Below are 17265 nucleotides of genomic sequence, written 5' to 3' on the forward strand. Positions count from 1 at the left end.
TTTGCGTACGATATCTCTCAATTTTTTATTATCTATCTAAAACAAATAATTTTATTAATTTTTTTAAATAACGGATGTTGCATTATAAATTTTATAAAAATGTTTAATATTTTGTTTATATAGAATTTAAAATAAAATAAAATTGTGGAATATAATTTTAGAGCAAAGAGCATTTTTATAGTTGTCTTGAATGATTTCCTGATTTATCAGATTATTACACACCTCGCAAATAATTCAATGGTCATCGGTGGTGATGAGAATTATAAACGACATCTCATTTCTGTGACGTCTCCATGTCTGCTGCACGATGCTTTAATTAAAAATTAATTAAATTGCCTTCCTCGCTCCTCTGTGCGAGTCAACCAGCTTTTGACTAGCCCGGAACCTCATTTTGTCAATCAAGAGCTGAAAAATTATACCTGCGATCGAACAATATTTGTGAATTTAAAAAATAAGAGAGGATTAATAAAGGTTTTGGAATATTTGAATGAAAATATTAGATTAATTCTGAATTTTTTAAACGTGAACGGTATGCAAAATCAAATTTGCGATCTAAAGCAACAATTTTATTCGGATAACAAATTGCAAGGTGAACAACTTTTGACAGGCAGAATAAAAACCGATATATTCTCATTAAATTTGCGAGAAACGAATAATTGGAAATGAAAAAGGTTGAATACCGTGAGATTGTCTTTCATCGCAACATTTTCGCAGCGGAATGTCGGATTTCATGAAATCTTGAATTACCAGGCGAGACGTCATCGGATGTGGTAGACTTTCGTGCGAAGAGATGAAAGCCGTACTCGGCTTTTTCTGGATCGGGTTTAATATCTAGAAGGGTTGGTTACCGGAGGGCGAAAGCTGGGAGGCATAAAGAAAAAGGTAAAATGCGGAGAGATACGGATGAGAGTTAAGAGGGAGAAAGATGGAGAGTGGAGTGCAAAAATAAAAGAGAGAGAGAGAGAGAGAGAGAGAGAAACGATATGAGGGACGGGAGACGTGATGCAAAAGATGGAAGCCGAACACATCGAGAATAATGTCATATCGATTTTCTGAGCCCTTTTTTTCGTTTGTCTGCGGCATCGATATTGAGGGGCGTCGATAATCTACAGTTCGTGAGAAATTTCGAATTGAATTTTCATCAAATTTTATTACGTTTTTTTCATTCACATTTGCGCATACATTTATCGAAAATGATAATATCACTTTCTGATTTATTAACAAGAAGATAATATCAACGACTCATAGACTAATAAGTGCTTTACATAAATCGCGAAACTTTATTGAAATCGGTGCAACGCATTAGTTTTGATAACATCTCATTTGAATTTATTGCTGCGGCTGTTTAAATCTCATCTGATATTCATATCATATGCGACTCAAATAGCCGCCCTCGGTGCTAAATTTGTGGTGAGAGTACCGAGGTCGTTGCGTTCCCAAGTTTGATTTATACTCGCTCTCAAAATAAACAGCCGGCGTTACGGAGGCGCTACATTATTTTATCACGGATATAATTTTTTCGTCAAACAGCTGGCGGCAATCATGGTCCCGATGTAGAAATTCCGGCAACGATTTATTCGTCCAATTAATTTTCGCCGCTAAATCAGAACGTGCGAAACGTCCGATGAGAAGCGTGTCTTTTGTCTCGCGAGCTATCGAATTCTCCGGATTTTTCTACGACGCCGGATGAAATGATCGAATCTCGTTACAGTAGCTCGTTCACTCTGGCAATCTATCTTCCTCCATCGCTTCCTCCACCTTTCGATTTGCCGATGCTCTCGCGCGTAATCGCTTTTACGCTCGTTTAGCTTTATTTTATTCACTCGAGTCGGGTTCGCGGCTTCCACTTCAACCGGCCTTGTATCTTGCGCTAGAATTGCGGCGCCGCTATCGTGTATATTCCAGATAATTAACTCGCGACGTACCACTAATGCGGAATGTATACGTATATATATCCTTCCAAGAAGAGACTGTTAGGATTAGAAATGCACTCGGTGCTTCGCAAAAGCCACTTGCGGAATTACACAAGCCTCGATCGAAATGTTACTCCAGAAAAAATCTCTCTGTGTATATTCCTTTAAAAAAATATGTATATGTATATACATGTATGCTTTAATATATAAAAATTTATCTTCATGAATTTATAGAGTCAATCTTTTAGTGATAACGAATCACAACATAAATATGTGTTGCATTTATATTGGCACACATGTGACTCATGGGATTTTCTTTTAGTGGAAACACAAGCCCGGTGCTGCACGTTCTCTTTATCCTTGCGTCGACCTACAACAATATATGTGTTCGCATGCGCATTGCGTCATTGGGATCATAAATATTATAGTTATCCAGCCAATCCCTTTCGATCTTTCGCATGAATTACGCGTTGCGCGTCTCGCAGCATCTGGTAAATCTGCCTGCTGCGGATACGGCTTACATGTAATTTACTCTCATGTTACGATGTTACGCATAATGTAGATCCGACACATATGTCGTTACCTCTCGGTAGGTTTCTTCTCTCAGGATACTAACGCGCATCACGTACGTATTTTTCGTTCTTCTTGTATTACCGTCTGTGCCTTATGTCGTTTCGTTGAGCACAGCTCCACGTTATTCTGCATACTGCACGTCACTGCATTAAAAAACTTTTTTTTGAACTCGCTACATTGAAAAACTTTTTTGCTTTTAGATGTGTAGTTACGTAGAGCAAAGTTCGAACAAACACAACATCGATTATTTGCGTAAAAAATATATAAAGCAACATAACTTATAGTTATAATTTTCCTAAATATATTTATTTGTAGCGCAAATATTGATAAAATATGAATTTTTTAAACATTAAGTTATATATTTTGTTGTATGTCTATTTTACAATTATGAAAATTGCAACAAATTGCAGCCAGCTCTGCAGCATCTATTTCTTTATTAGTAAGAAAATAAAAATGTATTACTATCAATACATTATCAAATAAAAATATATTATAGATCTGGCAGGGGCATTAGTATCGCGTTGCTTTCGAGAAATAAATTTCCTTCACTTTCGTAAGTCTCTCTCTTTTATACTTATCGCGGAGAACTTATATATTACGTATAAAAGCAAATTTATTGACGGTATGTCAATAATTGTAACAGTATCAACGATTCTTACCTTGGAGCTGAAAGTATCATATTTATTGAATTTCTTAAAAGCAGAAGAAGAGAAGAGAAGAGAGAGAGAGAGAGAGAATCTTTCTTCTATTTAAACATATAAGTTTGTCTAAAATATTTATACTAGAAAGTATAACTTTATGTAATTATAGATATGCGTTTATGTAGAAATTATTTTGATATTTTATTAAGGACAAAAATAAATTAAGTATAAAAATTGCATTCTCAGATCACAAAAATTAAATTCACAGATCGCAGTGTCAGTTTTGAAAAATTGTCGGAAATTTCTATCTTTTACTACTGATTTTCTCTATTATTTATTGATCGATAATCGTTATCAGATTTCCGGGGACGTTCGATAACATAAGAAATTATGCGTCTTTCGAGAAACTTCATCGTGCTGTCATGACGGTGACAAATTGCTCGATTTCAACAGCCGTGCGATTCCTATCCTTTAACTTTTCTTTAACTTTCCGCTTTCGTTTATCAGGAAACTTCAGATTTTCTTCTCTAATGCATTTATGCAGTCTTAATACATTCATTTTACTCGTTTGACTTGAAAGTTATTAATAAATTCCCAATGTTGACATCTTTTCTATTCATAACTTCTTTCATGTATTTCGGGAAGAATGGAATACTAAAATATTAAAAAATTAAAGTTTTCAGATTTATTTTTATGCAGTAAGAATTTTATCTTAAAAATATATCACAAGATTTTATAAATAGCTTCAATTGTTATTCGTTTACCAGCAAATATATAGCAGAATAAAACTTATTTCACGCGCAAAATAAGTTTTATTCTGCTCTGAAAGAGTTTTATTCTTTATTGAAAAACTTTCTCTCTAGTTATTATTTTAATAAAAAAAAATATTAACAGAAACATCAATGCGAAAAAGCCTCGAAAATAATAAATAATAAAATTTTATACCATCAATTTCTGAGATGTCTCTAAGATGCTGTAACGTAATAAAATATTTAAAATATCTCGAATCTCTGAACTATGCAGATTGCAAAAATGTGGCTGGAGTAAAGAGGCTTTCCTATTTTGGCAACAGATGATTGGAGTCCGCTTGCCAGTTTCACGGATTGCAATATCCTAGAAGTTGTAGGGAACGGCACGGTTTGCCACAGAAATGAAAACACAGTCGGAATTCTACCGCGTCCTGACGAAGTAGAGCCAGGATAGAGTCGAATCGAGTGTATCGAAGGATTACACGCACGGATAGATATCTCAATTTCGATCCAGATCATTCGAACGTCGCCAAGATGGCGATGAAGTTTTCCTTTTATCGTTGCTGTGCCTTTTGCGACTGAGGTCAAATCAAAGAGTGTGTCTTCACGAGTGCGAGATTGGTGTGAGAGATAGGAAGTTTATATGAAACTAATCAAAAGTTTCTCGGAAGAGTTCGTTTAAAACATCCGTTCGATCGCGTTCTTTACGACTTCAAACGGAAAATATATTGAAATGAATAGAATTGTAATATAGGAAATTATATAAATTTGACGATGAGATAAAATTTTAACATTTTAACAATTTAATTTTTATGGAAATTAGATAAGACTGAAACAGATGACTAGGAATAGTTGAAAAAATGAGTGTTAAAGTGTAAAGGCGCGTATGGAAAATATAGAAATATAGCGTTATTTAACTTAACAAGATACTTAAATATTAAAAAATTTTTTTAATATTTTGTGCTACTTAATTAACACGTTTTTAATATTATTAAAAAAATTAATTTTTATAGAAATATTTATTATATTTTTTATCAAAACATCAAGGCATGTTTCATACTTGTGCGTTATTACATTATATATTTTCTGTCATTTAATAATTTGTACTTTAGATAAATGTTTTACTAAACTTCCAGCGCTGAAAGAGCAGTAAGATGAAATCAATTATTAACGGAAAGTCGAGTAGCTAAATGGACGATTTTTTCCCTTTGCTATTAAGTCTATTTCTTTGGGTCCAATTAAAGAACCGCGAATCAATATTTGAATTGGGTAAATTACTTTACAAAGACTGTTTTCTCTTTCTCTTTTTTCTTTTTTTTTTACGTATCGTTTCAAGAGCTGGATAAGGTTGGTATCAACCAATCATTTGAAGTTTTGCTAAAAGAACTTTTAATAAATATTAAACTTTATATTTCATGAAAAATGTGAAACTGTGCAAGTTAAACGCACACATATACATATTCCTTTATTCTCTTTTTGAATTTATATGTGATTGAAAATTGATTGCGAATCTGACAAGTCCAATATTTTTCATGGTTTTCGGTAAACAGTGGTTTATCGATTTATTCGTCAAAATGGAAAAATCAAACATCTCTTGGTAACAGACATGATAAAGGAAGAGATTTTGTGATTTGTAGTTACAATACCAGTGTCAATATTGATTACAAAAATTAATTATACCGCGGACATATTTTGCTGATTTCTAGAATAATTTAAGTGTCAGTTACAATTGTAAAAATACGATATTGTCATTATTGAACTTTTTAACTTGAGATTTTTTACTTAAAGTTTCATAAATCATGTTATCTTAATGTTTTTTTAAATATTCTGTAAATATTTTTGAAAATTAGACTTTTCCCTAGTTTATTTTAATACAAAAAAATTGTAATATTATATTTTACAATTTTTAATAAGTAATTAATTATATAAACAAGTATTCACATTCATGAGTATCTTTTCATCTTTATCCAAAATATAAAGTATTTCAAAAACATTGAGATATTCTACAATAATAAATTAAAGGAAATTTATCTGTAATATTTGAAAAGAATTAAGCTTGTTGGATGCTTGAATAAAGGCTTATAGATTGTATTTAGTTTTAAAATTCTATTACTCCGTACAATCAATTCGCATTTAATCGGTTGCGCGAGTGGCGGTGTGCAATCGATCACTTTTTATTCAAACTTGTTTGTATTCTTTTGCGTTACGCCCTTTTATCGAGTGGCGGAATTCACTTTCCCGCCTGACTTCTAAAGATAGCCTGGCACATTATTTCGAGCTAGCTCTTCCGTCCGAGTAAAATGATATCTAGTTGAGAGGCTACCTTTCGCAACACTTTTTGAGGGTACTTTTCGGCAGGTACTCGCAGATCAAATCAAAGACCTGAAACACGCCATTTCTAAAGCGCCATTGTCGGCGAAAAGCTTCTTTTTCCACTGAATTACACGCGACAGACGCATTATTATAAAAGCAGTAGAAATAGTAGCATTGAAGCATCTCTTACATGTGAATATAATACGGATATACATATATATTCCATTTCTTTAAGATGCCATAACATATTAAATTATTGTGACGTCATTCTAAAATGTCAAACAATAATTTCAGTTTTTCTTTGTCATTACGAATGGTTTTTCTTATAGAAAACAATAACATAAAAAAAATTATATATATTGTTAAAATAAAAACTATATAACAGAACAGAAATTCTAATTAGTTAATCTTTTTTCTGTATTCTCTTTTCTTTCAATTTAAAGGAAAGTTTAAAGGAAAGTCGAGAATTCTTTTTGAATCCATCTTTGTGTTTCTTCTTTTTTTCTTTCTTTGTGGAATGCAGTGCTATATCCATCTTTTTAAAATAAAACTGTAACGGAAAGAAATTATTGCGACTATTTTTAGGGCAGAATAATGATGGAGGAGAATGTCATTTTATTTTGTTAATTATATTTGATAAAACTAAGAGATCCAAAAATTCCAATAAAAGACCGTACTTCAATGGAATTATGCGATTATTCGCATGGCAATCACCGCCACAGGTCGCATCGATGTTCTGCATTCATGGGACTCTTCTTGCGGCTATGGAACGCATCGCTGAATTCTGGCATGTTCGATACAATGCCGTTCAATCTCAGTTGAGGCGTTGAGTGTTTAGCGTGCTGCATGTACCCATGAATGTGATCCGGTGGGATAACACCGTGAAAAGTTAAAAAAGAATTGAGTTAATCTTATAAGCATTATTCTTCTTGATGAAATTTTCTGCGTTAAAAAACTCATGTTTGCAACAGATATAAAAATTAATTTTTTACAACAGAGAAAATATGTGTTTCTATTATTTGTATTGTCTCGTAAATTTGGTAGGTTTTTTTGGCTTTTATGATATCCTGAAGGAAGCAGTTTCTAAAATTTTATTTACAATTATTTTCCTGATAAATATAAGAACAAGCTTGTATTTCTAATTGACTGATAGTAAATTATAATTTAATATCGAAATTACAAATAATTGAAACGTTTATTTTATTGTATTCTGCGTAAAATGTAACATTCACCTTTCTCGTTAAAGGCATGATATATAATTCACACGCAATTGGCATACCCATACTGCTGTAATTGACATATTGTAATTTCAATGAAGCTGTTTAATCATCACAAAATGAACCATTTATTTATACAAAAAGCAATTACTCACTAGAACATTTGTTGACGGTATATGGGTGATTGTAAACTAGCAACATCAATAAAACAAAACAAGATATAACAGTCTTGGACAAATATTAATAATAAAAACAATATTTTATGCACTGGAAACAATACTTACGAACATAATTATTTCTCATAATAAATTTGTGTTCAAATTATTTATTTGAGTATTATTAATTAATCTAATTTGTCATACAACATCTATCGTCAACATTAAAGAGATTCAGATTTATCTTCTTTAAATATAATGCAAATTTTTAGTTTTACTTTAACATTATAAAGTTTTTATTACTTTGATATCGTGATATCGTTGCACCGCATTGATTTTGATCACAGCTTTGATTAGGAAAATGTGGAGATAATGGATAGGGAGAACTCTTGTTGGAAAAGACTTACATCAGAGATGATTCATATTAAACGGCAAAAATCGGCCATAAATAAACAGAGCGACACGGACCTTTTGTCCGAAGCCTATCATAAAATTTACCTATCATAAAATCGTTATCGTCCTAATCCTCCTTCCTAAATTTATCCTTCCACAATAATGTTTAGTTTCTTTCTGTACCGTACGTTTTACCCGTTTCGACCTCACGCAGTTAGCCTCTGACTTCACTAGACATCAATTGCTAACACGTTACACAAGTAATTAACATCTTAGATATTTTTTATTCTTTTTCATTATTTTATTATCTTTATTCTTATTTTTTGCTTTTGTTTTTCAATGTGTTTCTCGTGACCAGTTTCTTTCTTTTCTAATTCGAGTATCTTTTATCACACAGTAGTGTTCACCTAACACACACAACATGCGATTTAGTCTGTTTTAATGGATTCTTTTTAAAATACCAGGTATGTTACAAGGAATTAATTTACACTACCGAGAATGTATTTGTAATTATAATTGTCGAATTTTAGCTTTTGAAGATGGCCCGATAGTGGCCGAAACGTATACTGCTCTTTAATAAAGAAAATTTGGAAAAAGAATAAACTGCAAAGAACATCCGGCATTGGCTCTCGATCCTAATTATCATTATATTTTATTACTTTGATAATTTCGAAATTGTATTTATTATCATTATATTTATTGATAAAAAATTATATAAAAAATTTTGTTGGTAACAGATAATGATGCTTCTTTTGATATTTCGATATATAAGATTACATACGAGATTGCATATGAAATTGTATACGATATTTTTCGATCGTTGTCTGCCAGCCTGTTAAAACGAATATTAATCTCCATTCTGATTCCGATAGAACGATAACAAGTATCGAATGAACTCTGTAAATATATTACAAACTGAAAAACAAACCATTGTAGACATCATTTTAATTATCAACTATATGACAAACTTAGACTGATATTCTGTAGATTACATTGCGCGCTGCAAAATGGATGTATTATCGATTAAAATTCATACGTATTATATTTAAAGCAATAACGTTTTAGTAGCTTGGTACATAAAAATTTATCACTACATACAAAGCGCAAATTTTATATCTCTTTCGTATGGCTCTATAAAATGAAGTATCGACAACTGACGATAAAATGTGAAAAAAAGTGTTTACGTTATGTTTACGTTATGTTATACATAATATTTACTGTTTGTTTTTCTTGAAATTTAGTGACGGTTTTTTAATTAATTGTATTTATATTTTATTTTAAAAATTCGCAAATATTCTATATATAAAAAAAAATATTTTATATTTATTATAGAAAATAATAAAAAATTCAAGGTTTTTTTATACTTTAATACTTATTGCCAAGTATTTAGTTTTCGTAAATTAATAGTTTAAATAAGATCACAAATTATTCTCTATTCTTTTATTTTAAAATTTTATAATTGTTCGCATGTTATACATGATAAGAAGAGCTTTGTGTAAGAGTGAATCTAATTAGGAAGAATTAAGTAATTATCTGCTCGTCTGCTCGATATTTCTGTAGATTACCTTCTAATCATTGTCATTATTTAGACTTTAAATGTAGAGAATTCATGGTGAGTTTTCTCCCGGCAAAAGTCTTGAATTAATTGCAAGACTTGAATTAAATTGCGAAATTATAACCTTGAATGGCCTTGAATGGCTTTTGCAGAAAGTAAAGTAGAAAACATTAGAAAACCGAAACACGTCGTAAAAACGTGAGCGAAAATGAAATTTATTTAACGAAGTCATTTCATCGCAAGTGTTTTTCTTCCTTCTTATTTGCATCCTCGCGAATTAAATTGCAGACGCACAACTGGGCACGCAATCAGCAACATTTCTTTGAAAAAGAATAATGTGTTTACATAAACTCGTAGTATATAAAAGCTTGAATTGTCTCGAGATGGACAAATGAAAGGATTTAAAGATGTACTAAAGATAGTATTAATAATAGATTCTTTGTTCATTGATGTGCGATACATTATGACGATTGACTTGAAAATAATTACTTGGAGAGAATAAGAACTTAATGATAAGAATCCAACTTTCGCGGCAATCGCGATAAAAAAGTTGGATGGTAAAAACGTAAGGCCGTATTACGCCGACGGGCAGCAAAGTAATTAAAAGCAGGGACTCAAGTACTTTGACTCTCGTGCGACAATAATATCCTAAGTCAAACTGGATTGGATTAAGAAAAGAAAGATTACGTCTGGCTTTATGCTGAAAATGTGCGATGCAATTCTGCATTAATAATTTTGATTGAAGAAAACATACTGTAAATCTTATTTTCTAAAGCAGTAGCTCCAACGTTTCAATCACTTTTCGCGAAAAATAGAATTTATCGTGACGGACTAAAAAGATTCGGCCTTTCGACATGTTCGAAGTTTTAACATGACATGAACGAAAATTTATCGTCGAAAAGAAAGCATTACATAGATTGACAAGTTATGATTCCAGTAAAAGAGATTTCAAAATAGACAGGCATAGAAAAATATAATATTTGATGTATTTATGTTTCTGTAAACATTTTGCACACGTGCAATCCGTTTCCTCCATAAATCTATATTTTCAGCGAACAAGCAAAGAATTATATATGACGCTGCTTATCGGTTATTGAAAGTTTTGATTCAAAGCATCCCCTTACAAGTCGTTTCAAAGCACCAATGTTGCGCTGCAATACTGCTATAATAAATTATTTCATAAAAAAGATGTATATTTATCGCAAACAGTTACTCATATTTACGTTGTACAGTTAATTTATTCTGATTAATTGAAATAAATTACTGAAACGTGTATCAATATTATTTTCTGTAGAAAAATGGACTGCAATTTTCTTTTGGAGATATTAAATCAATATGTGTCTCAGTGTTTTCAATATTTTCGCGTTATTTTAATATGATTAATTGTGCAATATTACAGTAAATTTGAATACGTTATCACATTATGAAAGAGTGAAAAATATTCATGCACGCAAGTAATTTTTCATGTTGGTAAAATGTTCGCGAAATAACATACGAATTTATTTCACATTTCAGCGAGATACTGAAATACTTCAGCTTCCATGGCCAAGATGAGCTTGCGCAAGATTCTGCCGTGGATGTGGTGCTTCCTGATCACGAGCGAGTGTTACAACGTAAAGAATAGAGGCGAGGACGGCTCGAAGTTGATACGCATCGGTGGTGACATCATCCTCGGCGGGATCTTTCCAATGCACGAGCAGGTAAGCTTCTTTAGCTTTTCTACACAGAATGTATCAGTAGTGGCATACTTCGTGTTAGCCACAGGTTTTTCGATAACTTTTAAACCGAAATATTTGTCAGCGATAGTTTAGATTTAATACTTTCGTTGAATGCACTATTTTTATTTTTAACATCTTTAAATGTTTTAATAATAAAAATATAAATAAAACTCCCATTAAAATAAGCTTAAGATTGAGAGAATGAGAGAAAAGGGCTTTTATATTCTATCCTCACTAAATGTTATATGAACAATAAACGTGTTATAAGAACACGTGATTTCTGATACGTGCTATATAGTGTATAGTATATTCTGTTACGCAATTTATATATCTAGCAAATGTAACATTATATAAAACATAATATGGTAATATAATGTGTTAATGTAATCTATCACTATCGAAATTGCATTTTGATTGTAATGTGTGGAAAGGTTGCTGCTTGCACCACCATTAATTCGCGCATACGTACTTTTAATTACTTAATCGATGCTATCTATAATAATTTACGTTTCGTTCCTGCAATAAATTGATTAAAATGGCAATTATCAAACTTTTTATGGACAAAATTATACATCTAACGACTTTATTTTATTTTTTTTTGTGCATAGAGATTAAATTAGTACGAAGCCTCTCTTGTGCTGGAACTCGCCCAGAGCGGGTCAATATGCATACATCCCAGCTTTACTGTACGTTGCACTTGTATCCGCGAAACTGCACTTTTATCTTATTCTACGCTCTCTTTCGTCTCAAATTGCCTCGCGGAAATCACGCTCTCGTCTTTTCCGTCCGTTCATTTGAAAATAATGTATATTCGGAATAAGAATTCGTCGTCGGTGGCGAAAATATAAATATACCTATTCGTTTTATTTGTGTGAAGCGTTAATATTAATTAACAACTAAAGCTTTTTGCAATCAACGAAGAGATGTAAGCAAAATGAAAAAATGTATCAATTTGCAACTGACAAAGAGACACGTACTCACGCGTTTATTTGTTAAAAATTACTTTTTCGTCCTCCATGTCACATATTGTAAGATAAATGACACAAGTTTTTATAAGCAATTAGTCGGGCTTGTAATTAGCGAGTATTATCCATTGTATTCCATTTTCTCATTCTGCTGTTTTACAATTGCAAGAAGGAATGATATATCAACATCTGCGTTCTTAATTAAAATTGCTTTTTGTCCGCTTAAACCTTTGTTATTTATTACACGGTCGGATATAAAACGCACATCTTTTCGAAAAAACACATTTTCGTGAAACGAAAAATAGAAGGAGAGCGGTGGGACCAATATATTGTTATTAGGTCATGTGACCTCGTTTTCCCTCGCGTTTTTATTTATTCAGATGGCATAAACGAACTTCGTACCATATGTAACATCGACGATTCGCTATTTTGCGAGAAATACTTTATTACGTGCGGAAAGTAAGGTAACTCTCTAAAATTGCCTACTTTTATATGTTACGCAACACATGCAAAAGTTTGACGTAACAACCGTGGCGCCTTTGACGTCACATCATGCGCGGTACAGATGGAATATAGTAAAACACAGAAACCTTATCTGTGATATAACCGTGTGTAGATAAGTCTTCTTTATTGCTACAAGATATTCCATTAAGAAAATATATACTAAAAAAAGAGAAGAATAGAAAAATATTGTATAAATACAGGTTTTCAAAAATTACAAAAGTTTAATTTCAGCACCAAGAATGCTTGAACTTTTTTCCGTTAAAAATTAATTTTCGCGAACTTTTGCGCAAAGCTCTACGTAACATCGTGAATATTGCCTGGCATACTAAAAAAATCTAATATTTATTTAAATAATAAAAAAATAACAGACTGCTCAACGATGCACTGTATGATTTGTACAGCAACATGTTGTTTGTGATTTACTAAATATCTTTTTTAAATATTTATTTACATTTAAATATTGCTTTTTACTCTCTCAAAAGTATTTTATTATATTTATTTTTTTAATTTAATTCCACAATATCTCTTAATTTTTATTACAAAATATCTCGCTAATTAATTCTTTTTAAAATATATACAATATTTAATCGCGAAACGAATCAATTGAAAACTCTTTGAAACTTTCAAAAGGAAGTAATACTCTTAGTATAAATTTTAACGTAAGCACATATTTTTGCATATTTCCCTTTATCTTGAAAACTCTTCGCTAATGTTCCATTTATTTTTCTCCAATCTCGCTTGCCTTCTTCTCGCGCATTTTTCTCGAGCACACGACTAACAATAAGTTCGATCGCTGCACAAAGTGTGAGATAAACATGTCTGTGAAATGTTACCTCTTCCCACTATAGGTGGAATAATATCGAAAACTTTGAGCTGATTTATTGTTGTCGCGCAACTAGTTCGTGCAAAATAAACGCCGTTCACCGAACTTCTACCAACGGATAACTTTCCTTCTCACCAGTTGTACTTGTCGCTCGATATAGCCGTTCTCGAGCAACGAGCGACCCGAATTCGGAGTGATTAGTTTTTTCGGATAAATTTTCGGAGAAACAATGTCACAATTCTTTCGGTGACAACCGCTTTTTGCTTTCGAAGAACAAAGATGGTTCGTCAAAAGTCTGTACAAAATCTTCATTTTTTTAATATATTTGACAATTAACTTATATATCATATTTTATTATAATAGAAACTCGTGAAAATATACGGACAGTAGTTTAATAATATTAATAAACTGCTTGTGTGAGAAAACAGAGAAAATTGTTCATAGATAAATTGTTGTTTCGATTTTTATTCTTTTTCTCTCTTCCTCTTTTTGTTACTTGGTTCGCGCATTGCACTAAACATTGGAATTTTGATCAATAATAAAGTTTAAGCGAAATAATTAAGCTGGAATGCGTGATGTCATGTTTTGATTCTGTGACAGAAGTTTTAACCCTGCGGGTGAAGGAAATTACGAAGTAATATAAACAGAAGAGATATGTGACTGCGGAATCAGTATGTAATTGTCGAACAGACGAAGCGATAGCTTTATCCCACGTCAAATTTTATACATTTTGTAGGTATCTCCTTTCTTTCATATACTTGACATTTTTTTGAAACATTAAGATTTCCAAACATAAAGTTTCTTATAATCGCTGCAAAAATAATATAATACAAATGTACGCTATTTTTTTAATTTACTGAAACACGATATTGATTATTTTTTATTATTTAGCAAATATTTATATGCTTATTTTGATATTGCTCGGTTTATACAATTTATATTATTGTACATTTGTATATTATAGTGGGCCAAAATTTTGTAATAATCATTACGATTCATAGTCGGAAATAAAATACAAAATATTGCATGTATTCGTACATAATGTATATTTCACTATATAGGACAAATATGTAGTTGGAGTTTCGTCTGCTCCTATGTAACCTTGCTTTGACCAAAACAGATTCCGGGTTGTTGGAATTAAAAGCTTCATTTTGGAAAAGCTTGCCCGAGAACGAATGGTTCAGTGTTCCCAGCTGATTTCACAAACATTAAAATCAGCGGTTGGATTGCGCTGTTGCCGGAATTTACGAGCGTGTTTGGCCGGACTATGCATTTTTCAAGTTGTGATGTGATTTCTCCACGGTCGATGAAGCGACGCGCGAGTTTTTACAATATTGTGGATATCCGCAACTTTCCCTCATACTCCTTGAACTCGAACGTCAACAGCTTCAAGCGGTGCATCCGACCATAGGACTCGAGGATACGACAAGGGGTCGAAGTTTCCTGTAATTTGATCCTTTTGGTCCCATGACTCGCAAGTCGTGGCTGTACATGCTGCGCCATTGTATCCAGACATTGTACGAACGAATAGCTCTGGGGAAAAGTACGACATTAATCCGTCGAAATTGAACATCTACCTCAGCCTTTGTGCTATCGTCCCTGAAATACCGCAGCTGTATTGTTTCGGTTGTAAACTTTGGATTCTATTGATATGTTTAGCTTGCTCACGCTTGTTCAAGCGTAATGCGTGAAATAGAGTAAAAAATAAAATAAAATTATGTGTCGGTTAATTGTAAATCGTGGAAAATTATTGTGAAGTTTGAATCATAAAATATTCTTTTTTATTTTAAATTGAAATTTTTTGTTAAAAGATATTATTTACATTATACGTGTATGTGCGATATATATTACACTGTGGAATATTTTATCGATACGAATAAAAGCCAGGCAATTTAAAAAAAAAGTTTTATACAACGGGTACATTGCATGCACATTTATTTGTTTAGGTCGCAAGCTCCATTGGTCAATCACCATGCGGGGCTGTAAAAGAAGAGAAGGGTATGCAACGATTGGAAGCTATGCTATATGTTCTAAACGAGATTAACGCTGATGTAGAACTGCTGCCGAACACAACACTGGGTGCTCTCATTCTCGATTCCTGCAGTAGTGACACTTATGCTCTGGATCAAAGCATGGAGTTCGTCAGATCGTACATGAATCAGGTAAGTTATTATTTTTTACTACACAACGGTATGTTCTTTAACAATTTTTCTGTGGTATTTATGTACTTTTCTGTGGTGTGTACTGCGAGATTTTGAAGTGATAAAGAAACTTCTGATAAGTGCCTTGCAAGTCGTAAATTTCTTTAACGAGTAGCAGAAAGAAAAATTAATTTATTACATTAATTAATTAATTTATAACACACATATATTTTGCGTTTTATTTTATTAAAACCCAAGAATGATTTTATTCACGTGCGAAATAAAAGAACGACTATATAATCTCCAAATAATTTAACAATTAATATTCCACATTTTCCTATTGTTTTCGCGCGGGAAACAAACTGGTGCAGTTTGTTGCACGCTAACTCTACTACCATTTATTTTGTTAAATTACGCGGAAATTGCGTTATTTCATATCGATTTTGAGATAAAGGATTCGATATATGTGATGTGAAACAGGCTGGCACGGCAAGAAAAAAAGTTTATGATTCGATCCAGCGAGAATACGGAAAATAGAAATTTGATGGAGAGAAACGCTTAGGACGTAAGATCGCTTCTTTCCTTTGCCTTCGCTTCTGCCTTTTGCCTTCTGGACATTTGTTCCCTTTATAGACTCTATAACACGCTTTTCTCTGTTGAAACTCAATCGCCAATGTGCTTTTGAGCTAGGAACATTTTCTATTCTCTGGAGTGCCATTCCGACATTTACTAACTAAAGTAAAGTCCAAAGTCGCACTTCTTTATTGATAATTATTATAAATTTGTGTGGAATACTATTGTTTTATTCTCACTTTTTCCGTATTGATTCCTTTTTTAATTTTTTTGAATGTGCCTGTGTATACAGGGTGATTCAAAACAATCTGATGTTCTTGAAACATTTTATTCTTGATTTCTAAGATTTTTTCCTTTTACAAAATTTTGTTTCAAGCTTAGTTTTTGAATTATAATTGAACATAGTTTGCTACTCACACAAACAAATCCGGTACAACAGGCAGGCAGGATGCACAACGCATCATGAGAGCATTGTCAAGTGTTACATTAGTCTTATGATGCGTTGCACCGTCCCTGCTTGTTGTACCGAACTCGTGTGTGAGTAGCGAACTATTTTCAATTATAACTCAAAAACCAAGCTCAAAATTTTGCTAGAGAAAAACCTAGACTTGAATAACATATTAAATCTAATTATCATTAATTCCTAGATTTGAATAATATATTAAATCTATTATTCAAATGCTATTTTATTTTAATTTAATATACACAGTTTAATAAATTAAATTAAAATAAAATATCATTTGAATAACATTTGAATAATAATATACATTTGATATATATTAAATCTAATAATAATTAAATCCAATATATTATTCAAATGGTATTTTATTTTGGTTTAATACACTTATATAACATATTAAATCTAATATATTGATAGTTTTTATTTTGTAATAATTAATAAAATATTTAATGCTGAAAATATTCAAGAAATTGAAAGATACGTTAAACTTTTGATAAAGATAGAAAGATCTTGCTGCGTTAGATAGTGAACCGCAAATTCGCTAGAGTCCATAGCCAAAAGAGAGTAAGGCG

The 17265-nt window shown here is 31.9% G+C and overlaps 1 protein-coding gene across 2 annotated transcripts in view; it reads left to right on the forward strand.

Annotated features, from left to right (window-relative positions):
* LOC105667909 (metabotropic glutamate receptor 8-like) overlaps nt 1–17265 on the forward strand; it is a 119042-nt gene that overhangs the window by 22955 nt on the left and 78822 nt on the right. For both annotated transcript variants that reach the window (XM_067349609.1, XM_067349608.1), the window contains exons 2-3: nt 11025–11209; nt 15466–15681. In XM_067349609.1, the coding sequence (XP_067205710.1) occupies nt 11051–11209; nt 15466–15681 (375 nt within the window). In that variant the 5' untranslated portion in view covers nt 11025–11050. The remainder of the gene's footprint in view (nt 1–11024; nt 11210–15465; nt 15682–17265) is intronic.

The sequence above is a fragment of the Linepithema humile genome, chromosome 2, assembly GCF_040581485.1.
Source record: "Linepithema humile isolate Giens D197 chromosome 2, Lhum_UNIL_v1.0, whole genome shotgun sequence".
NCBI classification, from domain to species: domain Eukaryota; kingdom Metazoa; phylum Arthropoda; class Insecta; order Hymenoptera; family Formicidae; genus Linepithema; species Linepithema humile.